Genomic DNA, 27,298 nt, shown 5'->3' on the forward strand with positions numbered 1-27,298 from the left:
AAGTCATTCAATGGATAGAATTTGGATTCCTGTTATGGAGGTATGTTTAATTTGAAATAAAGGTGAAAACTGTCAACGAAGACTCTGACACCATCATACTGACGTACACTCATGGAAATTGAAAAAAGAACACCGTGAATTCATTGTCCCAGGAAGGGGAAACTTTATTGACACATTCCTGGGGTCAGATACATCACATGATCACACTGACAGAACCACAGGCACATAGACACAGGCAACAGAGCATGCACAATGTCGGCACTAGTACAGTGTATATCCACCTTTCGCAGCAATGCAGGCTGCTATTCTCCCATGGAGACGATCGTAGAGATGCTGGATGTAGTCCTGTGGAACGGCTTGCCATGCCATTTCCATCTGGCGCCTCAGTTGGACCAGCGCTCGTGCTGGACGTGCAGACCGCGTGAGACGACGCTTCATCCAGTCCCAAACATGCTCAATGGGGGACAGATCCGGAGATCTTGCTGGCCAGGGTAGTTGACTTACACCTTCTAGAGCACGTTGGGTGGCACGGGATACATGCGGACGTGCATTGTCCTGTTGGAACAGCACGTTCCCTTGCCGGTCTAGGAATGGTAGAACGATGGGTTCGATGACGGTTTGGATGTACCGTGCACTATTCAGTGTCCCCTCGACGATCACCAGTGGTGTACGGCCAGTGTAGGAGATCGCTCCCCACACCATGATGCCGGGTGTTGGCCCTGTGTGCCTCGGTCGTATGCAGTCCTGATTGTGGCGCTCACCTGCACGGCGCCAAACACGCATACGACCATCATTGGCACCAAGGCAGAAGCGACTCTCATCGCTGAAGACGACACGTCTCCATTCGTCCCTCCATTCACGCCTGTCGCGACACCACTGGAGGCGGGCTGCACGATGTTGGGGCGTGAGCGGAAGACGGCCTAACGTTGTGCGGGACCGTAGCCCAGCTTCATGGAGACGGTTGCGAATGGTCCTCGCCGATACCCCAGGATCAACAGTGTCCCTAATTTGCTGGGAAGTGGCGGTGCGGTCCCCTACGGCACTGCGTAGGATCCTACGGTCTTGGCGTGCATCCGTGCGTCGCTGCGGTCCGGTCCCAGATCGACGGGCACGTGCACCTTCCGCCGACCACTGGCGACAACATCGATGTACTGTGGAGACCTCACGCCCCACGTGTTGAGCAATTCGGCGGTACGTCCACCCGGCCTCCCGCATGCCCACTATACGCCCTCGCTCAGTCCGTCAACTGCACATACGGTTCACGTCCACGCTGTCGCGGCATGCTACCAGTGTTAAAGACTGCGATGGAGCTCCGTATGCCACGGCAAACTGGCTGACACTGACGGCGGCGGTGCACAAATGCTGCGCAGCTAGCGCCATTCGACGGCCAACACCGCGGTTCCTGGTGTGTCCGCTGTGCCGTGCGTGTGATCATTGCTTGTACAGCCCTCTCGCAGTGTCCGGAGCAAGTATGGTGGGTCTGACACAACGGTGTCAATGTGTTCTTTTTTCCATTTCCAGGAGTGTATTTATAACATAGTAATAGGACACAAGAGATTGTAACACCTACAGGAGATATTTATAGACAATAATTCGATATCGATGAGCTGTGGGTGTTATGCTTCTAATAATTTTGTGCAGTTCTCGCATACTCTGCATGGTTGTGAATTTCTTCCTATACGTTTGTTTGCCATTTTTCTCGTTGCGATAGCTCTCTACCTAGTCTGTGTTGGATGGAGGACTAGACAGCCTTCTAAGTAATGGGACAGTGCTGTCAGATTTCTAGAGAATGGGCAAGGTCTGTGATTTGGTGGGAGACATTCCTTACTCATCAAAATCATCCTTACTCATATATCAAAGACTGGGAGATTCGTGAGAGTATCGCAGGTAAGCGATAATTTGACGGCAGAGGAGTTGAGAGGCGCGCTGTATACCGCTTTTCTAAGTATTATGGGCAAACATATTGCAATCACACAGATCTCGAGAAGTGAACGCAGTGAGAAGATTAGGGGCTAATATGAAGTTTTTTACCAACAGACAATGAGCAGGAGAAGTTCCACCTTTTGTTTTCTTGATAAATAAGAGACCAAATTCTTCCATGAGTTTTGTGTGCCCATAAATGGATGGAAACACATCTTAATAGGTGGACTATGTTTAAATTTACATCCATATGCATACTTCACAAGTCAGCCTACAGTGTGTGGCGGAGGTTTAAAGTTGTGTCAGTTAAGTTCCAATAGTTTTTCTTGGTTGTTTTTTCCTACTCGCTCACGCCGTCTTCAGGCCACGAGTGGTCTATCGGTACCATCCGGCCGCCGTGTCATCCTCAGATGAGGATGCGAATAGGAGGGCGTGTGTTCAGCACACCGCTCTCCCGGCCGTTATGATTGTTTTCTTTGACCGGAGCCGCTACTATTCGGCCGAGTAGCTTCTCGACTGGCGGCCTGGATGGTCACCCGTCCAAGTGTCGGCCATGCCAGTCAGAGCTTAGCTTCGGTGATCTGAGAGCAACCGGTGTATCAACTGCGGCGAGGCTGTTGCCATTTTTAATTATGGCGATGGTTTTAACTGCCGCTTTTCGTGATACGTGTGATCTACCATCAGAAACCTCTGTTTTCTGTATATCTGGGCTAACTGTATTTAGTGCTACAATTGGGATCTGCAGCGGTTAATTATATGTGGTGAGTGTTTATATTGATGTTGAACCAATTTCATGTCAGTATTGCATGCATGATTGGAAAAAAGCGATCTATTGACATATATAATTACTTTTAGACTGGTTGATATTTCTTTCGAAGTATTTTACAACACTTGCATCTCCCAAGATTAAATAAACGGCTGAGCTTCTGCTGCCAACTAAAGAGATCCACAGCTCTACCTCCTGCAAATAGATTAATTAAAGAATACGAAAACTGAGTTTCACAAATAAACAATATATCCTCTACAATGTAATTATTATTGATTTAAATTTCGTGCCGTGAGATCCTTCCTGCCCAATAGCTCAGCACAGACTAACCAGTTTTTCTCGCCAGTTTTTTTTCTGGAAAGAGACGGCGGGAAGGTGAGAGCAGGGGGTTGGGGATGGCTGAAGATTTCCCAGAGAGGGAAGGGGCAGGACCCTCTGACGGGGTGGGGATTTCCCAGAGAGGAGGATTTAATTAAGTGATCAATTTAATTGATTAGTCAGTTAATCTGTTATGATATCAAAACTGTACTCAGATCAAACCTGCCACACTACTCTTGATTTCCATCCTCATAGTGGCGTTTCCTGCGGCACTCTAAGGCAAATGGCGTTATTTTGAATAGACATCATCTTTCCGATGTGGGAGACATGCCTACCCCCTATCGGTATGTTGCACAGGCCATTCTTGTAGTAATTTTCTTCCATCATTGTAGCTTCCTTGCAATAATGTGCGATATCGAATGGGGCTACAGTGTTGTATACGGACTGGCCTTGTATTATGGAAGGGAGAGGATCAAATCTCCATCCAGCCATCTTACTTTTTGTTTTCTGTGGTTTCCCTAAATTAGTTCAGACAAATGTTGCGATGGTATTGACAATAAGGCCACCTGCCCTATCATTTCAAGTTAGACATATAACCATGTAAATGTTTATATGTTCTGTAACTATTATATACGTGTCCAATATGATTGTGAATGTGATCCTCAGAAACGTTTGGAAATTTGCAGCTCATTGGACTACAAATTGCAGATGTAGTTTACATTGAAAGTTTGAAACAATGTTGTCAGAACACAAGATGTCAGAAATGTCGTTTCAAACAAATGCTATTGTTTCGGAATTCGTCGTACTGTTACGTGATATTTAATTGTTCGTTCCAGTTGATGAAAGCTATTGAATGTGATGAACACTGCTTGGACATTTAATTTCAACTGCGTAAGTATTCTTTCTTATTGAATATGTGCTCCGACAAGACGACTATTACGTAGATTTAGCGCAGGAGGTATTTACAGAAAAATTCCGGGAGCACTTGTACAGCATCGTAATGTGGTTCGTCGCTTTACTGAGATACTTCGTGAGACAGAGTCATTGTTAGATACCAAGCGAACTGGAGTACCACTTAAACTAATCAAAAAGAACTTCTTCGCTTTTTCTTTTTGTAGAAGATCCCAACAAAATCATTGTGCCTGTTGGCACACTTAGAAGATACCGGGTTTGCAACTGTGCAAAAAGCAATTAGGCAAACATTGTACTTCTTCCTGTATCAAGTGATAGGAGTGCATCAATTGAAAGATACGGATAATAAAAAGCGAATCAGTTACTGCAAATGATTTACATCTTTTATCTGGAGGAATACCACTGATATTCTTGGTGTCACATTCTATACAGATGAGGCCTGGTTCCAAATCTTTGGTCACTTGGTAACATGGCCCGACCCGTGGATGTCATTTCCTAAATATGTAGAAACTGGACATGAACTATTCGAACGCTCTATACTACTATGTAGTCCAAATTGTTGCTAAAATTATATTTTTAAAATTTTTACGATACTCTCACGTGTCATTGTAGAACGAGATTAAAGAATGTAAACCGAGCGAGGTGGCGCAGTGGTTAGACTAAATCACTCCGGGCAAATGCCGGGATGGTTCCTCTGAAAGGGCACGGCCGACTTCCTTCCCCATCCTTCCCTAACCCGATGAGGCCGATGACCACGCTATCTGATCTCCTTCCCCAAAACCAACCAACCAAAGAATGTAAGTCAGTCACTTAATCTGCGGGCTAGTATGCCTTTTACATAAAATTTTTCCTCCATTAGCAAATGGTAGACGTCACTGTGGATAAGGTATGTCTGCGTTATAAGTAAGGAAACAGGTTTCTAGATGCAGGAAAACGACTCGTAATATAGTTATAACTTGATAGACTGCTGCTCATTAATATGTAAGAATGTTGGCAGTGGAGTTAGTTATTCTACATACCGCCCTACCGCGCGTCACGTCTGAAATGTTGATGTAGACACGGAAGCTGGACCGAAATTCGTTGCCCTTTGTTGTCCCATACTGCCTTCGATAGCAAAACTGCATTTCAATTATTTCAATTAGGTATCATGATAGTTACCCTCGGGTGGAGCCACGCATATTGGCACGTCACTTCTGGTATTTGGGCAGGAGTGCTGGCCCCAGATGTAACACGTCCAGTGGATTAGCGATTAGGAGCGGTGTGCTGGCCAACCTGGATGTTGTTTTCGGGTGGTTTTCCACATCGTATAGGTGAAAACGGGGCTGATACCCAAGTCCCGCCTCACTTATCCGATTCGAAAACATTTAACAAACATGTGCACACTTTTACGTGGCTAACACTAGTCGATGACCTTTTGGGGACACATATTCTGTCCTCAGGGTAACGCGATGACGACAGGTAGGGAATTCGCCCGCACATAAATTAACCACGTAAAATTCAACAGTGACAATGCAGGCCCCAAGTATATGCGAGACAAGGTCACATGGAAAAGAAGAAGAAGCATCATAGTGACCGAATTATCATTCTCTTAGTTTTGATGGTTTATTACAAGGTTATGACAGTTTTGTAGGCTATACTATGTGATTTAGGAAATAGACTGAAGTATCATATTCATACTGAAACATTTCATATGTCGATTATACATTAAATATAAATAATACTTAAAGATTCACGTTGTAGACGGGCTGTCCACAGGATGAGCGGATGAATTTACTGAGCTACGACAACTGTAGTTTCTATGCCAATTGCATTTTATTTTGTTTCTTATTTCATAAATTACTGGAAGAGGTTAATCATATGGTGATGGTTGTCTTAATCTTTTTAAAGCTTTATTGCATATAGAGACCAGAGTTATATACAACAGGTACCTGTTGTGTTAGATTGTAGTCTGTAACTGGAATGTATGTTACTAAACGGCGAAAACTGTCACTTGGTTTCCCAGGCACAGTTACAAGTTGCCTGTCTAACGCCTTCGAGGGGAAACGATCATCTGATATTCAGTATTTCATACAGTTATTGACCATTTTAAATATATATATGTTTCCGTCATAATTATGCTATTGTTCATCACAGATCCCATCTCAGACATGTCACTCATGCCTGGAAAACCGTTTCTTGCCTTTGATATGTAGCCTGCCTTCCAAAGTAGGTAGATTTGCCTGGCTGATACCGTTCCCGCACTACATAACTATTGTGCAGGGCAGTCTGTACGCCAGGCGCTGCAACAAACACAAGTTTGCCTGTATCTTCTCTTTTCTTCTTCTTCTGTAGTGGTCAATCCAAGGATTGGTTTGCAACAGCTACAATGTGTGCGTCTTTCAGCTTTTCTCTTCATTTCTTTATAGGTGTTACATCCCACATCTTTCACGATTTGATCCATGTAACTCAGTCGTGGTCTTCCTCTTTGTCTAGGGCTAGAATTTTGTAAACGCCACAGCTCTCATGCAAGGGACTCCTGCTACTTCTGTGCCAAATTTGGTTGAAATCGATCAATCGGTTTAGCAACCACCAGATTTAGCTGCACAGAAACTGGCGGCTGCCAATAGATGGCCTGTTCAATCAGACATGAAATGTGATTTATCTGAAAGGCCATCTGTTGCCACAACATGGACGTCTAGTTGTGGTCCAGGCGTGCAGATTCCAGGCTTTGTCGCTGTTGAACGGAAATCAGTATCGGTAGATGAACCAGGTGCCTGACACAGAGGCCTGTACGCAACAACGTTCCCTGAATTATCCTTAAGAAGGCAGTGAACGGTCGTTCTTTTGGTAGGCTCTTGGTTCATGTGGCCGGACAGTTGCTCGACAGTTGCCTGCTCGTCTATTCACCTGTACACTCGTACGCAGCTGTTGTTCACCCTTGTCACCTGTGGCCCATGGGGCACCGCAGTTGCCTCAGCGCCAGTTTTGAATAGAGACAATTTTTCATATACAGTGCACTTTAACCATGGCGGTCCCGAACAGTTTACAGACCTAGCCTTTACGGAATTGCTTCCATCGCAGTCCCAATAGCCAATGATTGTGCCCTTCTGTACGTGACATGAATCACTCTCTATACTACAACGATTGCACTGTTGACAGTGTCCCCCTGACGTACTTTAGGTACGCTTCACTGGTAGGGCTGCCGTCTATCGTCTGTGAGTGGTTATTTCTCGTTGTCGTCGATCATAGGCTGTATTTGAAGACAATATACTACATGACAAAAGTAAATGATCACTTATGTGAAACCCTGACGCCATCTCCCATTCCCAGATAAAAATTTAAAATCTCGCTCTAAGGTTCCAACTGACTTTCTCTATAATGGTGCAAAAGCGTTGCGCCCTGTGATGGCACCTGGGGCTCCACAGTGCTTGAAAGATCAACGTGTCGACAGAAGCGAAAAAAGGCCAGAGCTCAGAAATTCATGTTGCATGCCAAGTAGGTTAATGATGTCACACTGGCAATCAGTCTTGCCACAGTTCTACCCGAAGACTCCGTGGACGTGACATATCATTGGAAGTCGTCACACCTCCCTTTACCCACAGCTCTCTCCTCTGCGGTGGAGGTCACAACAGCTGTGCCTAGCTATGGTGTGACACGGTTTTGTTATGGATTGCAAGGGAAAACATTTCGGGCATACCGCTTCACAGAATCGACAGAAAAATGTCTCAGGAGGTGACATAATCGGCGTCAATGAAACCGCACCTGCCCTTTGGAGTAAATTTTGAAACAGCTCACAGTATAAAACGGCAGTTTGCGGTGCGGTGTTCTCAAAATGCTTTGATACCTCTGAAACCGGCAGGCGATTTGACACTTCTCTAAGACCTTAATAGGCTACCATCCACTGAACGTGATCTGACGCCATTAGAGTGTGGTGCGATCGCAATTCTGCTGTGTTGTGGGCGGTGGGAACGCTAGGAACAGTTCAAAACCATCTGACTAAATGTAAACATGATGCGAAGCAGAAAAGGGTCTGGTCACTCCTTTTCTGTGTCCTCCTGTGGCGTGTGCACGTGAGATATTGACACGTGTGTGAATAAAATGGTGAAGCCTCCCTCGAAGACACAGTTGCTTGGCTACATCCTTGGTGCCACCTCTTCCCATTGATTTAACACTTAAGAAATGTACCTGTACAGAGACAACCACGCATCAGTTCCTAGGTCTGTGCGGGGCAAACAACATTTTGGCACTCTCCAGCTGAGAGGCATTATGTGGCTGCAGTAACACATGTCTGCAGCACGTGAAGTCTGAACGGTGTCCAACGGTTGCCTGTCCCACAGGCTCTTCGGAATTGGTGAGTGATTGTCTCTATAGAGGTATATTTTTAAACTACCCAACAAGTGTGTGTGGTTGCTAATGTGAGTGTGGCGAAACTGGGTGGTTTTAGGGGGATCATTTGCTGTTTTATATATGCATGTGTCAATAACGCACCCTCCCGATGCACACGTCACAGGAGGGCGTGGAGAAGGCGAAAAGGAGAAGTATAAACACCTTTTCTTCTTCGGAACCCATTCTAATTTCGTCTAATTTTTTGAAGCGTCCTTAATGGTTCTTCCCCGTTCACCAGGGCAAAAGTTACTGTCGTGATACACTCCAAAACAATGCGTTCAATGGGGTTGCAGCACTATTGATGTCCTTAAGAGAAGGTTGAATCTTCCAAGGTAGATGTTAACAGTCTAAGGTTGTCTAGAACGTCGTCCTGCACAGAAAACTATCGTTTTCGATTTTTAAATGTGTGCTAATTAATCCTCAAAGTTAAGAGAAAGGTTCATTGACGCCCTTTACGACACCTCCAGCGGCCTTCATGTTCGATTCCGATCAGCGGCGTGTTCGGTACGTTTTCCTCGGCAACCCACAGGAGAACTGTATGAAGTCACCAGTGGGCATCGCTATTCTGACCTCCAGCGCTGAGCCATCAGCGCGAGCTGAGGGTAACGGGGGCTGAGAAGACCTTCCAATGGTGTGGTACTTCCAAAGTGTCTGAGAGAAATTGTGGCGAAATTTGGTGACACCGTGACATCGTTAACCCACCTTCTACCTAAAATGAACTGAGCTCTAGCCTTTCCGTGCGTGTCGACATCTTGGTGTGTGAAGCATCGCCGGGCCCGAGGACTACGTTGCAGGTGCCACGCTTCATCACTGTTGCAGGGGAAGGACGTATGCACATTCACACAAAATTTTAAACTACTGTGTCTCAGAGGAAGGAAATTACGAGGTTTCAAAAAAGTTATGTTTTAATTCTGCTGCGTCCGCAGCTCGTGGTCTTCCGGTAGCGTTCTCGCTTCCCCAGCACGGGGTCCCGTGTTCGATTGACGGCGGGGACGGGGATTTTCTCTGTTCGAGATGACTGGGCGTTTTTGTGTCGTCTTCATCATCAACATTCATTCCCATTACGGTCGGAGGAAGGCAATGGCAAACCACCTCCACTACGAACTTGTCTAATCGGCAGTGCGGGTCTCCCGCATTGTCCCCTACGCTCCTCGGAGTAAGGGACTTCTTCAGCATCGTCAATTTTGCTGCATTAAGAAATAAAATGAAATGGGTCGATCGCGTAAAATCAGCATTAGGCAAAGGCGAGTGGAAATCTATAACTGATTGTAAGCGTTCAGGGCTCGTACAGTGTATCTGTAAAGGTAATTGCAAATAAACGCTAGAGCATTGCTTGGGGCCTTTATTAAGTATGTATGACAAAAAGACGACCGGTGTCAGAGAAGAGCTTCTAATATCATAACAGGTCGGCATAGCGGGTACAGAAGAGTAACAGAAATGATCAGAAAATTTGTAAGGAAATTATTACTTTCTCAGTATATGGAGACTGCTGATGATCCGCAACTTTGTACTGAAGTAACGAATAATCGCTACAGTTGCTAAAAACTTCTGTATACCTCTCCCCGACGGGTCCTGGTTTTTATACTGAAACAATTTTCCAGTGGTGTGCTAAGATACTGCTTTTATGAAGCAGAGTGACACAGCACCGCACATTTTTCAGATCCACTGGAACATGGCTTCAATGTGAAAGCTAATGCCGTCATGGAGTAAAATAAAGAACTTCAGACAACTGAAGTGGTTATTCATCAGCTACATGGAACTCCTTGGACCACAGAACACATAATTCTTACGAAACCCTGTTTTATTAACGTACAAATCCTGTGCTCGTAAAGGTCCCTGCGACATTATGCTGCCACACACGTATAACTCGTGCAAGGGTTTTGAAAGAAAGGTAAGAGACATTAGAGTAGGTACAGATTAATGCTGTCAGTCAGTTTTTCCTTGCTGGTCGAGTATATAAGGGTGATTCACCTGCGCCTACGGATGTCGCTTAATGCAACTAGCAACGCCTAACCTCATGTGCCATTCTACGCTGCTGGGAATACGCTTTTATTATGAATAGTTTTGAGTACATCAGTTCGGAGTTCAGTACATTAGCTACTTCGCTTTTACCTTGTCTTACGCATTCACTTTGCTCTTTGATACACCGGGTCACTAGGCATGACATATTAACAAAGTTACAAGGTGCTTCATTTCCCATTATCGAAATTATCTGATGTATGAAGTCTTCAAAAGGTCGATATTCCCTTACTGCCTTACTGTATGGTAATAATTTTCAGTAAACAAATATTGAAAACTATTCTGAACACACCTGAATGGTGGTACATTCCCTTCGGAAAACGCAACCCTTTAAATCGTTTACCTATGTCCGTTTACCACGTAACTACGTTAATATGTTGTGTCTAGTGACCGGGTCTAACAAAGAGTGAAATTAAAGCTTGAAACGAGGTAACAATTAAGTAAATAACGTACTAAACACTGAATATACGGCGTGCATACTACACTACTGGCCATTAAAATTATTACACCAAGAAGAAATGCAGATGATAAACGGGTATTCATTGGACAAATATATTATATTAGAACTGACAAGTGATTACATTTTCACGCAATTAGGGGGGAAAGCTCCTGAGAAATCAGTATCCAGAACAACCACCTCTGGGCGTAATAAGGGCCTTGATACGCCTAAGCATTGAGTCAAACAGAGCTTGGATGGCGTGTACAGGTACAGCCTCCCATGCAGCTTCAACACGATACCACAGTTCATCAAGAGTAGTGACTGGCGTATTGTGACGAGCCAGTTGCTCGGCCACCATTGACCAGACGTTTTCAATTGGTGAGAGATCTGGAGAATCTGCTGGCCAGGGCAGCAGTCGAACATTTTCTGTATCCAGAAAGGCCCGTACAGGACCTGCAACATGCGGTCGTGCATTATCCTGCTGGAATGTAGGGTTTCGAAGGGATCCAATGAAGGGTAGAGCCACGGGTCGTAACACATCTGAAATGTAACGTCCACTGATCAAAGTGCCGTCAATGCGAACAAGAGGTGACCGAGACGTGTAACCAACGGCACCCCATACCATCACGCCGGGTGATACGCCAGTATGGCGATGACGAATACACGCTTCTAATGTGCGTTCACGGCGATGTCACACGGATGCGACCATCATGATGCTGTAAACAGAACCTAGATTCATCCGAAAAAATGACGTTTTGCCATTCGTGGACCCAGGTTCGTCGTTAAGTACACAATCGCAGGCGCTCCTGTCTGTGATGCAGCGTCAAGGGAAACCGCAGCCATGGTCTTCGAGCTGATAGTCCATGCTGCTGCAAACGTCGTCGAACTGTTCGTGCAGTTGGTTGTTGTCTTGCAAACGTCCCCAACTGTTGACTCAGGGATAGAGACGTGGCTCCACGATCCGTTACAGCCATGCTTATAAGATGCCCGTCATCTCGACTGCTAGTGATACGAGGCCGTTGGGATCCAGCACGGCGTTCCGTATTACCCTCCTGAACCCACCGAGTCCATATTCTGTTAACAGTCATTGGATCTCGACCAACGCGAGAAGCAATGTCGCGATACGGTAAACCGCAATCGCGATAGGCTACAATGCGACCTTTATCAAAGTCGTAAACGTGATGGTATGCATTTCTCCTCCTTACACGAGGCATCACAACAACGTTTCAACTGCAATTTGTGTATCAGAAATTGGTTGGAAACTTTCCTCATGTCAGCACGTTGTAGGTGTCGCCGACGGCGCCAACCTTGTGTGAATGCTCTGAAAAGTTAAATCATTTGCGTATCACAGCATCTCCCTCCTGTCAGTTACATTTTGCGTCTGCAGCACGTCATCTTCGTGGTGTAGCAATTTTAATGGCCAGTAATGTATAATCTATTCCTAAGACAAGAGGTGCATGTGGTAAGGAATTACTAGTGCATAGAAGGTCATTGGTAGGGGCAGCTGAATCACCCTGTACGCAGATACAGATGTAGATAAACTCAAATCTATCCTAACCTGTTGTGATAATACAGAGTACGAAGATACATACAATGACACTCAGAAGTGCTTTCTGTTTTGCTGATGTGTAATGGAAGTGCTTGTTCTTCCACATTAATCATTGGAAACATTTACTGCATCATTTCAGTTAGCAGCAACATTCGCCTCACAGAATTACATTCTTTATGCACAGCCTTACCTAAAAAGAAGTGATTAATCTTAAATTTTTTATGAAACCCAGCACATCAAATGCGGAGAAAGAGTTAACTATGACGACCCCACACATTCTGCAGTTAGTAACTGCAACAAAACTGTTGCAAAAATTTAATGTCACTGTTACCTCTGTGTTAACAAAGGAATTATATCAGTTCCTTGTTTTCCGTCATTACACCAGCACATGAGCTCCAGGTACTGTGCGTACATATGAGAAACACATCTTGCAGTTCTGCAACCTCCCTCATACTTAATCATGAAACAATATGAGTTTATGGACCATGGAAGAAGGGGACAAATGGAAAAAGAAAAGAAAAAGGAAAAAATCATGAAATGCGTTGGCGGAACTTACCTTTTACCAGAACCGGCAAGGCATCCGTAAAAGCATTTTTCAAGCAGCCGTTGAAGTCTGGATCATTTTGCTTGCAGGTCTTCAGGGATGCCGCTGTAAGAGAACAAAACTGATTAGCGAATAAGAAAATGCTGCATCACAAAATCATCCTGAAGAAACATAGAAACTGCAGTGTAAAAACATTGTTTATAATTCCTTTGACAGATTTTCAAGGTTTTTTTCATTAGGTTTAGCGCTCTAAAATTACGTTTGTCACATTAAGAAGAGCGTGTTATATATACTGCAGACAATATACGACTCTGTGTATGGCTAATCCGGGCCTGAATTTTCTGTCGAAACTGTGAGCCAGATGTTGTAGAATTGTGTTCTACGAACGTTACAGTTCAGTACGTTTTGATACATTGCATAAATGTTGCAGTAAATGGTAGAATTACTGGCAGTATTGGTAGTGTATAATGTGTATATAATTATTGTTGTTATCTTCTACTCTACAAAACATTGATCATCAAGATTAATGGTAGGAGTTTCTTGCTATTATTGATAAATGCAATAGTGGTTTCTGAATAACATGAACGTGTTTATACAGATAGGAGAATAACTACGTAGAACAAAAATGTGCCATACCTTATCCGACCGTCTACGAGGGCTGGAACTTAAATAGTGGCAACTATTTATTTACAGCTCGTACAAAATAGATAAGTGTTTCAAAGTTCTACTGAACTTCAAAGCAGTCAGCATCATCGTCTATAACCCGTTGCTACTGATGTGGAAGTCGTAGGATATTCTTAGCAGTGCCAGTTGTGTTGACATTTCGAGCTGCGCGGTCTATTGCCCGTCGGATTCGTAGCAGTTCTGAAGCGAATCCCGTGAAGTGTTTCCTTCAGTTTAGAAATCGAGCTGAACTCATGAGCTCGTAAGTCTGGGGGGTGCAGTAGGTGGTATAGCACATAGCAGCCTCATCAGTCAAACAAATCAGTAACAGCTTGCACTGTACGTGCCTGAGCATTGTCCTGCAAAATGATGGGCAGGTCCTGCAGAAAGTGTCATCACTTCTGTCTCTATGCTGTTCATTTATGGAACACAGCCTTCGACTAGATTAGAGACAGAAATGATGACAGTATCTGCAGGACCTGACCATCATTTTGCAGGACAATGCTCAAGCACGTACATTGCCAGCTGTTACTGATTTGTTTGACTGATGGGGCTGCTAAGTGCTATACCACCTACTGCACTGCCCTGACTTAAGACCTCGTAAGTTCTACTCGATTTCTAAACTGAACGAAACACATCACGGCATTCGCTTCAGAACTGCTACAAATTCGTCGGGCAATAGCCCGCGCCGCTCGAACTGTCAACACAACTGGCACTGCTAAGAGTATCCTACGACTTCCACATCGCTAGCAACGGATTCTACACAATACACAATGCTGGTGGCTACTTTTTAGGTCACTAAAACTTTGAAACAAGTAACTATTTTGTAGGAGTTGTAAATAAGTAGTTGCCACTATTAAACATCCAACCCTCGCATATCACCTCACTCATTTTCTATGCGGTTCACAGCTTCTGATTTTAGGAGAGTGTAGTAAGACACTGATCGCGTATGTAAAGAAGGAGATCGTTAGCAGGTAATGCCCTGTAGGTATGCAACACACCTAACGTACAGCTGAGTATGACTTGAGATAAAAGCACTGCGTCTTCAGCCCACGAGTGGCCTACCGGGACCATCCGACCGCCGTGTCATCCTCAATGGAGGATGCGGATAGGAGGGGCGTGGGGTCAGCACACCGCTCTCCCGGTCGTTATGATGGTATTTTTGACCGAAGCCGCTACTATTCGGTCGAGTAGCTCCTCAATTGTCATCACGAAGCTGAGTGCACCCCGAAAAATGTCAACAGCGCATGGCGGCCTGGATGGTCACCCATCCAAGTGCCGACCACGCACGACACCGTTTATCTTCGGTGATCTCACGGGAACCGGTGTATCCACAAAAGCTATTAGGAAAAGTACTATAGCCTATGGTTACTCATGACAGTCTACGGAAGCCAAGTTTAGTTTTAAAACTCTACATAATGGTGATTATCTACGGCCACTTCTTCAAAGTTATGTCTCGCTGTAGCACTATGACCAAATAAGGACGAAATGTAATTATTATAATAGACGAAGCAGTTCAGATAGTTGCGAGCTGTTCGAGCGGACAAATATATCTTTTTTTTCCTTTTGCCGAGGGAACACTTCACTCTGCAGCTGTACCTTCCGCATTAATACTTCCACGGCCTCTGCTCTCACCGGCCTGGAAGATAGCAGATGAGCTACTGGCAGAAGTAAACCTGATGTGTGAGACAAGCAACAGATGACACTGCTCATTCGTTTCCAGCGTTGTGGGAGTGGATCAGAGGGATTACCATTTTGTAGTAATTTTGGAGGGCTTGTCAAATCCGTTATTTGCTTTACAACCAAAGGGACGCCGCACAGAAATCTTGATTATAACGATGGGATTAAAACAACTTTTTTATTTGTTACGGAGAAACTTTTTTCGACACAGTAACCCGAAGACCTTTTGTGTGTTGGTAGTTGATGACTTGCTCGGTGTTAATAACAATGAACGTGATAGCAATCGGCAGACGGTAACACATCGTCAGTGAGGTAGGGCATCGAATCAAGGGGATGGGAATAGCTATACGCTCATAAACTATACACGCTAGTAAGTCTCTTAAAATGAAAACGTGGAAACAGGTCTTTTCCTTAAAGGTATCCGTCTTGTATTGCAGGTTTCATATCTGATGTTTGTTGTCATTGGCATGCCTTTATGACGTTAGAATGACAGTTTAGAGTGAACACAGACATTGCATGAACGTACGTGTATGAAACTGTAGAAAGACTTGTTTCCTCTTTGTACTTCGTGCTCCTGAGATCTAGATAGGAAATCTCCTGGGCATTCACTTAAAATTGTGTGGGATCTTGCTAGTCAGTTGTCTAAGCGTCATACGGAGCAAGCAAATCGATCTTAAACAGTCAGTGTTCAAAAGATAAAACACGAGGAAGCTTCAGTGGTACAAGTGCTATCTAGTCCAATAACGTAGGTATATGTCTTTTAGAATCTCATAAGTAATTCAAAGCTATAGAAATGCGTCGCGTATCAAATTAAATACATAACAAAGTACCTTGGTCAAGGACTAGCGAGATGTGAACTAAATCCCTGTATTTGCTTTTAAAATTTTACTTCGCTTGAAAGAAGCTACAAGAAATTCAGGACTGCACGGACAAATTGTAACACATAGAATCTTCTGTCTCTGAAGGATATATAAACTCTTAAGTCGAAAAAGACGCACTTCGAAGGAATTATCTAAATGAGACGTAAGTCTGTAAATGTGATGTACATGAGCAAACAAACAAATAATTACGATTTCAGAAAAAAATGGAAGATTTACTCAAGAGAAAGAGGTTCACAAGCCGAGCGAATCAATAATGCATTGGTCCATCTCTGGTCCTTATACAAGCAGTCATTCGGTTTATCATTCCCTGGATTTTTGACAGAGTTGTTGAATGTCCTAAGGGATTTCGTGCCAAATTCTGCATCTGCATTTAAAATTAAAAATTTAGAGTAGGTTAGAGGAACCTGCACATAATGCTCAAAACGTTCTCAATTGAAATATCCGGCGAACTTGCTGGGCAGGATAGAGTTACGCAATCACGAAGACCAACAGTAGAAATTCTCTTCATATGTAAGCAGATGTTATCTTGCAGAACTGTAAGCTGAAGATGACTTGCCATGAGGGGCGTAAAACATCGTTGACGCACCGCCGTGCTGTAAGGTTTCCGCGGATGACACCAAAGAGGTCCTGCTATGAAACAAAATGATACCTAAAGTTACGTTCCTCGGTGTCCGCCGTGTAGTGGGCGACAATCATGTTGGTAGCCACGGCTGTTCAGAGCGTTTCCAGCCACACCTTCGGCCTACAATCTCATTCCCTGGGGTAGAATTGTTGTCAGTGACGAGTCTTGCTTCGAAATGTGTCCATACACGCCCCAGGAAGCGGTGGCATATTTTACACCTAAGGTGATGGATCCATTTTTGATTTCTTTTTCACTGGTTGTATCTCGTCAAGGAATAAAAACACTGACGGCAAAATAATAATAATAATAACAATAAAATAATAATCGCAACACCAAGAAAGAGTTGTGCATCACAAACGAAATTTGGGAGGCATGTTTCTAAATCTGAAAATGATGCCTACGAATTCTTTCGCCAGCCACATATCAGAGGCGCCAGAAGTACCACTGTGAGGATACAAATTAGATTTACTTTAAATACACGTTTTAAAGATCGTGAGCGTTACTATCATGAGATTGGACAAAGACGTAATTATCAACATTTTACTATGTTTTAATGAGGTCGTGTTAGCCGGCCGCTGTGGTCGAGCGGTTGTACGAGCATAAGTCCGGAACCGCGCTACTGCTATGGTCGCAGGTTCGAATCCTGCCTCGAGCATGGTTGTGTGTGATGTCCTTAGGTTAGTTAGGTTTAAGTAGTTCTAAGTTCTACGGGACTGACGATCTCAGATGTAAAGTCTCATAGTGCTCAGAGCCATTTTAACCATTCTTTTGAGGTCGTGTTATAGGGCTGCTAGAAGCTGCGTGAAGCCTTCTGCTGTATTGTAGGAAGACATGGCATGAATGTAGCCACTGTACATCATTGCTGGCAGCGGTGGTGACGAGAATGCACGGTCGCAAGAAGACCAGGCTTTGAACGGCCACGTGCCACTAACGACAGAGAAGACCATCGTGTTCGGCGTATTACTCTAGCTCATCGGACTGCATATGCAGCAGTAGTACGAGCAGCAGCTGGCACCACAGTGACACAATCAACTAACGCAAACGGTTCCTTCAATGACAGCTCCGAGCCAGACGCCCGGTAGCGTGCATTTCACTGACCCCAAACTACGGACATTTGCAACTTCAGTGGTGTCAAGCGAGAGTTCATTAGAGAGCAGAGAGGAGGTCTGTCGTGTTGTCTGATCACAGCCGGTTCTGTCCCGGTGCCAGTGATGGCCCTGCGTTGGTAAGAAGTAGTCACTTGAGGGCCTGCATCCAACACGTCTGCTTGCTGGACGCACTGGAGCTACGCCTGGAGTTACCGTCTAGCGTGCAATTTTGCATGCAGCAGAAGCACTCCCGTGGTTGTTCCTCGAACCCTAACTGCAAATTTGTACGTCAGTATGGTCATTCCACTTGTTGTGCTGCCATTCATAAACAGCTATCCAGGGGGTGTTTCCCAGCAGTATAACGCTCGCCCACATATCGCTGCTGCCACCCAACACGCTCTACAGATTGTCTACATGTTGCCTTGGCCTGCTAGATCACCAGAATTGTCTCAGAAGACTGTTATAGCGTTATCCACACCGGCATTAACCGTTCCAGTATTGACTGACCGCCGGCCGAAGTGGCCGTGCGGTTAGAGGCGCTGCAGTCTGGAACCGCAAGACCGCTACGGTCGCAGGTTCGAATCCTGCCTCGGGCATGGATGTTTGCGATGTCCTTAGGTTAGTTAGGTTTAATTTGTTCTAAGTTCTAGGGGAGTAATGACCTCAGTAGTTGGGTCCCATAGTGCTCAGAGCCAGCCATATTGACTGACCAAGAACCTCCACCCCACAAACTGACATCCGACACTTATACAACGCTGAGACTTGGTTCTTAGGGAAAGCAGCAAAGGTGTGGAAGGGGCCTAATCTGTTACCGTTGGTTGCACAGAAAACAAATACAATTTATTTTTTTAAAAAAACTCACAACAATCATTTTTTAAGTATTTTACTACACTGGCAGCTGAAGGCTTTATTAGAAGAATTGCAAGTTGTCGGCTTAAGGCCACAAGCAATGTTACACACAATCAACGGCTGAAGGCCAGATTAAGAAGGTTCAAAAATTATTCGTCGGCTGAAGGCCAGAAGCAATTTCAAAAATACACAACGGCTGAAGCCCTGAATTACCAATAAGGTGGACAATTACACGTTAAAGAAATACCAAAAACCCTTTTAACAATCTTAATAACTGTAACAAGTTACAGTGACGGCTGAAGGCCTTATCAAGAGAGAAGTGAAACTATTTGTCGGCTGAAAGCCACAAGCAATGTTACAAACAATTAACGGCTGATGGCCAGCAGCAATTTCAGAATACACAACGGCTGAAGGCCTGAATTACAGGTAAGGAAGGCAGTACACATTAACAAATAGTAAGATATTTTCTTCTTAACAATCAAAACGGTAACAAGCTATAGTAACCACTGAAGGCCTTATTAAGAAACACTGCAAATTATTGGTCGGCTGAAGGCCACAAACAATGTTACACATAATCAACCGCTGAAGGCCTGATTAAGAACGTTGAAAATTATTCGTGGGCTGAAGGCCACAAGCAACTTCAGAATATACAAGGGCTGAAGGCCTGAATTAGCATAAGGTGGACAGTTACAAACAACTAACGTCTGAAGGTCGGAATTACAAGTGGGGAAGGCAATAACACGTTAAAACATTAGGTTAAATTTTAAACAAATATGACAACTTGTCCAAATAAGATGGAGTGATCCACAGACAGTGTTCCCTGGATCGACCTGAGGAAGGTGACTACAGCTGGGTAAGCGGAGAGACAGGCAGCCAAGAGTTGTACTCACGTAACAGGATGGCAACTCGCACTAGGGGTAGCTTAAGCGCCGACCGAGCGACTAACCAATCCGTCTAACGTCCGATCACCGGTACAGCGATAGAATATTTTTAGGCATGGTCGAAGAGGCGGACAGCACTACGTCTTCAGAAAAACATCCGCAAGGCCGACGGAAACACTAGAACCAAGGTAGACCTCCCAAAAACATATGCACAGTACAATTCAAGAGGCTGTCGAACTACACGCCGTATTGGACAGCATGAACACGACGAGGAAATGTACACTGCCGGAAAAGTACGCTAACCTCCAGGGCAGGCAACTGGGGCGTTAACGGCCACAAAGCAGGAAATACCGCTGGTTGCACTTTACTAATAAGAAGAGTGCTAAATCCAAACTAACATCAGGGAGTAGAAAGTGGCTGACAGCTTCCATCAACCTGACAGACCACTGTTGCGGCTGGTCTCACCGACCATGTGAGCAGCAACACGAAAACAACAGCAAGATCTGAAACAGTGGAGTTTTCAGTACTGGATATGGTTCACTCAACTTCAAACGTCCTGGGTTCGATCCGACAGTGCCTGCCCTCACGCTGCGGACCTCCTCGCTGCTCCGTCCGAAGCCGAACTGACTGACACACACGACGACCCGGAAATACTAGCCGTGGCACCAACGATAATACCACACTTCTGGCTATCGATAACCGCTGCTGCTGCCACTCGCGGACAAACAATACTAGCAAACTCAGTGGTGCCATTAACACAAGAAGGAAACAAGACGCCACTACCGCTATTACAAGACGCCAAGTTACGAACGGCAAGAACGCGGTTCAAACACAATTCATGCACGTTTGAATACTTTTATTCGACGTTCTGGGAGTCACACTAGTTATTGATGTATCAGCATATCTCATTTGCAATGGATTATCTCGCGCTTACGTTAACCAGCAATGTTAACCGCTTATATGTATTACTTAAACAAATGTATTCCCAAAAATTCAGTACTCTACATTAACTATTTTTTGACGTAGCGATCTTTTTCCGTTAGTCTATAAAGACAATTTTCACCCTCTTCATCAGACTGCTGCAGCTTGTACGGGAAAGGGTTAAGATCCTGGATGGGACATTCGGTGAGACGAGAGTGCTTGCTAACAGACGGTTTGGAAGGGCTGGTTTGTGGGAGGAGATTGAGAGAAAGTTGCAGATTCAAGATGACAGACGTTATAAACAAGGCAAAAATCACGCGGACCTGAAGATGAGGGCAAAAGGCAAAACATCCTGGAGAGTTAGTATGTGAAAACGTGCCTATGGGCAGAACAGTAAGACAACATCAGAGGTAGGCCTGTCCCCAATTTTCTTTGTTCTGCCCTTATCAGTCCCTGCTCTCATAGAATTGAATTCTTCTGCTTGAGATTCATAACGTTCAAATTGCATACTTAAGAAATTTTTACCTTTCACTATCCCGTGCCTTCATTTTTTTTAGTTTCCATTTCCAGCTGCTGTTGTCTTGAAGTTTCCTTGACTGGGGTAACAGTTAGGAAGGCATTGCAAAATGGCGCGTGAACGTGCCCCAACGCCACGTTAGAATTAGTTTCGACCTACAGTAGTAACTTTGAGGCTTTTATATTATACAAATGTTCCTTGGAAAGTAGAATAATCTCCTGTAAACGAACATACATTTATTTATTCTCCGTTCTAAACTGTACGCTCCCTAGGAGCTTCACTATTTGAATGAAAAACGTTTAGTCATCTTGCACAAAAACTTAAATGTTACATGGAAAGGGACGCTGCATTGGCGTATGACGATTTGGGAATTTAGTTCGGTCGGGAGGCGTGTCATATGGGCGAGACGGTTAAGGCGCTCATTCTAGATAAGAGTAGAATCCGGATTCGAGTCCCGGTCAGGCACAAGTTTGCAATTCGCGTCATTGATTAAGTTGTGCGATAAGACGTTCATTCAACTGGTGCTGTAAAGCCGGTGAGGGCCTCAGTAGATAGCAGTAATATTCTTCGATTGTCGGTCGTGCTCTAACAAGAATGGTCCCCGAGAAAACTGCTCTGCATAAACGTACTCCAGTCTCCCATGCTGTGAACTGCACGTACGTGTTGTAAGCGAAAACTGCTAATTGGCTCATGGAAAGAAAACTCTTGCAAAAGTTTCATAGTAGGTGCGCACACTCTTTATGATGGCAGGACAACTGCAGACCACACTCTTGCAATGCAGTAGGTGAGGTTGCGACATAATGCTCTCAAGTAACCTCTCACAACGCTGGAAAAGGTTCACGGTGAATTACTAAGCTTCTTTAATAAATCACATCAAAATATGATGATGTTAAAATACCATCAACGCGCACTGCACAAAAGCACACGGTTTCCCTATGGCATTACTGAAGCCCAGTACATGTTATGTGGCCTTAGCGTCTTTAATCAATAGGCCGACTACGAAATGTGACCTATATGACAGGAAATCGTAAATCCAGTGGCACAACTCCGATGATACTCTGAAAACACGCAATTTAATTACAAGTCGCTTGTGAGGAGCGGTGTAGAAAGCTTACTGGACACCTACAAATATGGAATCAATTTTAGATCCTCTGTAGACACCTCTCATACGTCGTGTGAATAATGAAACAGCTCCGTTTCACACGGACGGCGTTTTTGTGAATTCTTTGGGTATAGTTGAGTACATCGGCGGAAGGATTAGACGCTGCACATAATGAGATGGGGAACAGCTCAAAAAATGTTCAAATGAGTGTGAAATCTTATGGGACTTAACTGCTAAGGTCATCAGTCTCTAAGCTTGCACACTACTTAAACTAAATTATCCTAAGGACGAACAAACACAGCCATGCCTGAGGGAGGACTCGAACCTCCGCCGGGATCAGCCGCACAGTCTAGGACTGCAGCGCCTAAGACCGCTCGGCTAATCCCTCGCGGCGGAGAACAGCAACTAGACATACTGCTGACTTTAAAACTGAAAAGATAAAATTATTACGTATTGTGGGCGTTAGGAATCTGTACAATAACGGTTTACTCCGTACTGTCACTGAGTCCACCATTTCGGTGACGCTCAATGAAGGTAAAAGTATCCTCAACTTTATTTAAAAAAGCTCATTGCTTTACTGGGTATGGTCGTGTTGGAAGTACCATTACACAGGCAGCTGCGTGTGGGGCTACAGTTTTAGTATGGGCTCTACATAAAAGTGCCATTTGCCATTTTTCTCATTAGCATGTCATTGCCACAGGTTAAAGAAGCGATAAGCAACAGGATTGTCATCACCGAACATTTGAATTCACAGTCTGGAAATTATCAATCGACGCTCAAACAAGCGTCTCTTTCAAAGAATATCCTCAATCTACAGCTGTACAGCTGATTTTACTGTCCGTCTAGATTGCAAGTATTTCTGAATTTATGATCTATTTCGGTTCCACAGTTACTGTGGTGTCACCGCCAGACACCACACTTGCTAGGTGGTAGCCTTTAAATCGGCCGCGGTCCGGTAGTATACGTCGGACCCGCGTGTCGCCACTGTCAGTGATTGCAGACCGAGCGCCGCCACACGGCAGGTCTAGAGAGACTTCCTAGTGCTCGCCCCAGTTGTACAGCCGACTTTGCTAGCGATGGTTCACTGACAAATTACGCTCTCATTTGCCGAGACGCTAGTTAGCATAGCCTTCAGCTACGTCATTTGCTACGACCTAGCAAGGCGCCATTATCATTTGCTATTTATCTTGTGATGCATCAGATCGATGTTCACCAATTATGGATTAAAGTTAAGTATTCCAGAAGCTACGTACCTTTTTTACTAGTCTCAACTCCTTTAACTGTTCCAGACCTCACGCCAGCCTGCGTGAGATTAAACGCGTGCCTTTCGGCTATCTCATAGTGGCTTGGCTGTCTTGCCAAGTCACAACAGTTACCATCTTAAGATCTTAATTATAGGTTGTTAGAGAGGATGACTGTATTGGGATCCTACCTTCTGAAGTCGTATATTAATGTCTACCCTCAAAAGGCGGAAGAATCAGCGATGATCAACGGCATGAGATAACAGAACGCAATGAAAACTATTGCATTCAAGACACGGTAACGTGTATCAACAGAACATGTGGCCTGTAGCTGAAGAAGTGCTGTTATGATATCTCCATTGGCAAAAGATTCCGGATTAGTTCCCCATCCGGGACGGGACTGCGAAGGGGAGGTTACCATGAGTAAGTGGTGGAATGACCAACGACGGGATAACGTTCTAAGAAGCGGAGAATACAATGCCAGATCTTTGAAGGTAGTGGGAAAGCTGGGAAATCTGAAAAGTGTATTGCAAAAGCTCCGTGAAATGAAAAGAAACTAAGGACTTCAGGTCAGGCGAATATTGAGTAAATTAAACATCAGCAGCAAATATTATGACGTGGTACTTGTAGGATACGATATGAATAGGAAGGTAGACCAGGGAGTGAGCTACTGTGAACAGTTCTGTGATAGCGTGGTTCTCATCAGACTCGTCAGCAAACCAAAGCCGACAACGACGCTACAGGTATACATGACAACTTCACTAGCAGCGGACGAATAGGTAGGGAATGTATATGAGGCTATCGAACACGCAATTTAGGATGTAGCAGGAGACGAAAATGTAATAGTCGTGGCGGATTGGAAAAAAGTTCAAGGAGAAAGGTCAGTAGACAGGGTTACGGGAGAATATGGGCTTGGCAATAAAAATGAGAGAGGAGAAATGCAGAATTTTGTACTTCTCAAAAGGGAAACAAAGTAGCATGCCATACCTGGGTGTAACATATTGTAGCGATATGAAATCAATCAATCTCATAGGCTCACCGGCGGGTAGAGAGATCGGTTTAGCCTGCAAAAGAGGTTGCTTACGAAACATTCGTGGGACACATTCTAGAATATTGCTCAAATTATGACTACCAGGAGGAACTGAACACGTACAAAAAACATTTTTATGAGTGGGGGAGAGTCACAAAAGTGGCGGACGCTTGAAGGTGAACATGAACCATTCCGTGTAAGCCTACTCGTTAATTTCAAGAATTAACTATAAGTGATAAAACTAGGAATACGCAACAATTCCTTACATAGCGTTCCTGAATGTATCACAAAGACAAATTAAGATTAACTGCAGAATGCTCAAAGGACGTGAAATAACCATTATTCCTGCACCCCATATGCAGGTGCAACTGGAAGAAGCCATAATAACTGATAGAATGGAGAAATCCTCTGCCATGAGCTTCACATTCGTTTGCAGAGTATAGAAGTATCTGTGGAATATTATTCCATAAAATAGGATGCACATTTGCTGATAAACTGGTTGGATTGCTCTTGTAATTGACATATTCCGACCTAAAGGTGGTACGTGTAGAACTGATACCGAAATTAATTCAACGATGGCCGGGTGTGAGAAAGACACCCGTGTTGAAGATTCCGTATAAACTTAATTATGTGTATTAGCAGCTCAGCCGTTCAGGGAATGGAGGATCGACAATTTTTGCCTGTATCGACACTGGTACTGGCAAGATATAGGTTCCACAAGTTGCACGACTTAATAGAACGATATAATTTCAAGTTTAAAGTGGAATCAAGAATGACAAAATAAATATATTTTTGTGTGATATACTTATAAACGAACAATTTTTTTTTTGTTTTTTTTTACTTATAACCCGAAACCTTTCTTCTTGCCGAATTTCATGATTATACATCAAGAGGAAGTACTTTATTGGTTTTCATGAATGAGTTTGCGAGTATTACAATTTATGACTAACTGGCAGTATCTTTTGATTGAGTCGGCGTAATATTTTTACACCAGGAAAGAACTATAAACCTCAGTATGTGACATAAATTTCAACTTGGTACCTCAAACAGAAACAGGGGTCTTAGCAGACGGACGAACATACAGACAATCTGATAAAAAAAGTTAGTAATGTAATTATAAATGAACAATTTCGCTTATTTTCTTTGGTTCTAGTGAGAAACTCTGCTTTTTGGCATATTTCATATTTCTAGGTCAGTGGGAAATACCTTGTAGGTTTTGATGAGTGTGTTTACAAATATAAAAGTATGTGACGTAAATGGCCGTATCTTTTGAGCGGATCCACTTAGATGCAAACGTTTTCTATACCAACAAGGGACCATAGACATTAGCATGTAACAGAAATTTCAACTTGATAGTTCTGTCCGCTCCTATGAAAAAGGGTTTAACAGACGGACGGACGGACAGACAGACAGTCCGATAAAAACTAAAAAAAATTCATAGCATGTAAATCCAAATTAATAATTTTCGGATATGTCACTTTGGTTCCAGTGTGAAATCTTGCTTCTTGCCAGGTATAACGATTTTTGGTGAACGGGAAGCACCCTTTAGATTTTGATGACTGAATTTGCGAGTGTCAAAATATATGACATAAATGGCCGTAACTTTTGAGTGCGTTGACCTAGAAGCTAATGTTTATTTTATCGCCAAGAGACCATAGACCTTAGTATGTGACGTAAATTTTATCTTCATACGTCTACCATTATCTGTGAAAAAACAGGTCAAAACAGCCGAGCCGACAGACAGACAATCTGATAGCGAATGATAAAATAATCACAAACTAGCAATTGTCAGATTCTTTACTTTTGTTGTAGCGTGAAACCTTGCATCTTGGCGAATTTCACGATTTTAGTTCAACGGGAAGTATCCTCTAGGTGTTCAAGGGCGCTACTTGTAAAAACTGTGCCACGCGGGATTAGCCGAGGCGCAACAGTCATGGACTATGCGGCTGGTCCCGGCGGAGGTTCGAGTCCTCCCTCGGGCATGGGTGTGTGTGTTTGTCCTTAGGATGATTTAGGTTAAGTAGTGTGTAAGCTTAGGGACTGATGACCTTAGCAGTTAAGTCCCATAAGATTTCACACACATTTGAACATATTGTGAACTAAAAACTGATGTATAAATGACAGTCTCTTTTGAGTGAATTGATTGTTACATGACCAAGAGGCTGTAGACCTTAATGTGTTACGTAAATTTGAGCTTGATAAGTATACTCGTTCCTTAGAAAAACGGTTTTGAACAATCTGATAGAAAGACAGACAGACGGATGGACGGACGGACAGTAAAGTGATTCTGTAAGGGTTCCGTTTATACCGGTTGAGATATGGAACAATAAAAATGCATCCTGTTTAGATGGGCACTATAACCTTACATAGTTATCCGCCCAGGCATGCTAAGATTATACGATAGTTTGAAATGACGATGCTGGAGACATGTTTAACACGTGGTCACGGCAATAGCAGTGCGGACTAGCACAAGTGCCCACGGCACCAGAACATACATACAGGCGCCTGAAGCACGTCCGTGACTACCTCGGTCTCGCACGGTAGGCACTTACGGAGCTGAGCAGCGGCGGCGTAAGCGACGAGCAGCAGCACAAGCGACGGCAATGAGGACCCCATGGCGGCCGCAGTTGGGATGTGACGTCAAGAGGTGGAGACTGGTGTGTGGCGTCGCCGGTTCGCTTGTTCCAAGTTTTAAGTGCGTGATCTCAAGGGCGATTCGCAGCACCTGCCCGCGCCTAGCGTAGCCAGCCGCCGTTAAGTATCAAGGGCACGGTTTCGCAGGAACAGGTAGGTTGTTCACGAAAAAGAAAAGCTCAAGGTGAGCGACGATCCCCGACGCGGTCGAGTCCACGTGCATGCCCCTTAAGCGTGAGATAAAACCATGTTTTATTTCCCGTAGATGGAGATTCCACTGTGCACGCTAGCACACGCGAAGTACACCGAGCTCAAGTGCAACGTTGCACCAAATATTGAGGCCCGACATGTTTGCCA

General features: G+C 44.2%; 1 protein-coding gene across 1 annotated transcript in view; it reads right to left on the minus strand.

Moving 5' to 3' along the window:
- The window catches only part of LOC126419786 (protein takeout-like), an 87,500-nt gene extending 60,483 nt beyond the window's left edge, over positions 1-27,017 (minus strand). Inside the window, exons 1-2 of the mRNA XM_050086971.1 lie at positions 26,860-27,017; positions 12,845-12,937 (exon numbers count right to left, since the gene is read on the minus strand). Coding sequence (XP_049942928.1) covers positions 12,845-12,937; positions 26,860-26,923 — 157 coding nt within the window. The 5' untranslated portion in view covers positions 26,924-27,017. The remainder of the gene's footprint in view (positions 1-12,844; positions 12,938-26,859) is intronic.
- Between the last annotated feature and the right edge of the window lie 281 nt (positions 27,018-27,298).

This window comes from Schistocerca serialis, chromosome 9, assembly GCF_023864345.2.
Source record: "Schistocerca serialis cubense isolate TAMUIC-IGC-003099 chromosome 9, iqSchSeri2.2, whole genome shotgun sequence".
NCBI classification, from domain to species: domain Eukaryota; kingdom Metazoa; phylum Arthropoda; class Insecta; order Orthoptera; family Acrididae; genus Schistocerca; species Schistocerca serialis.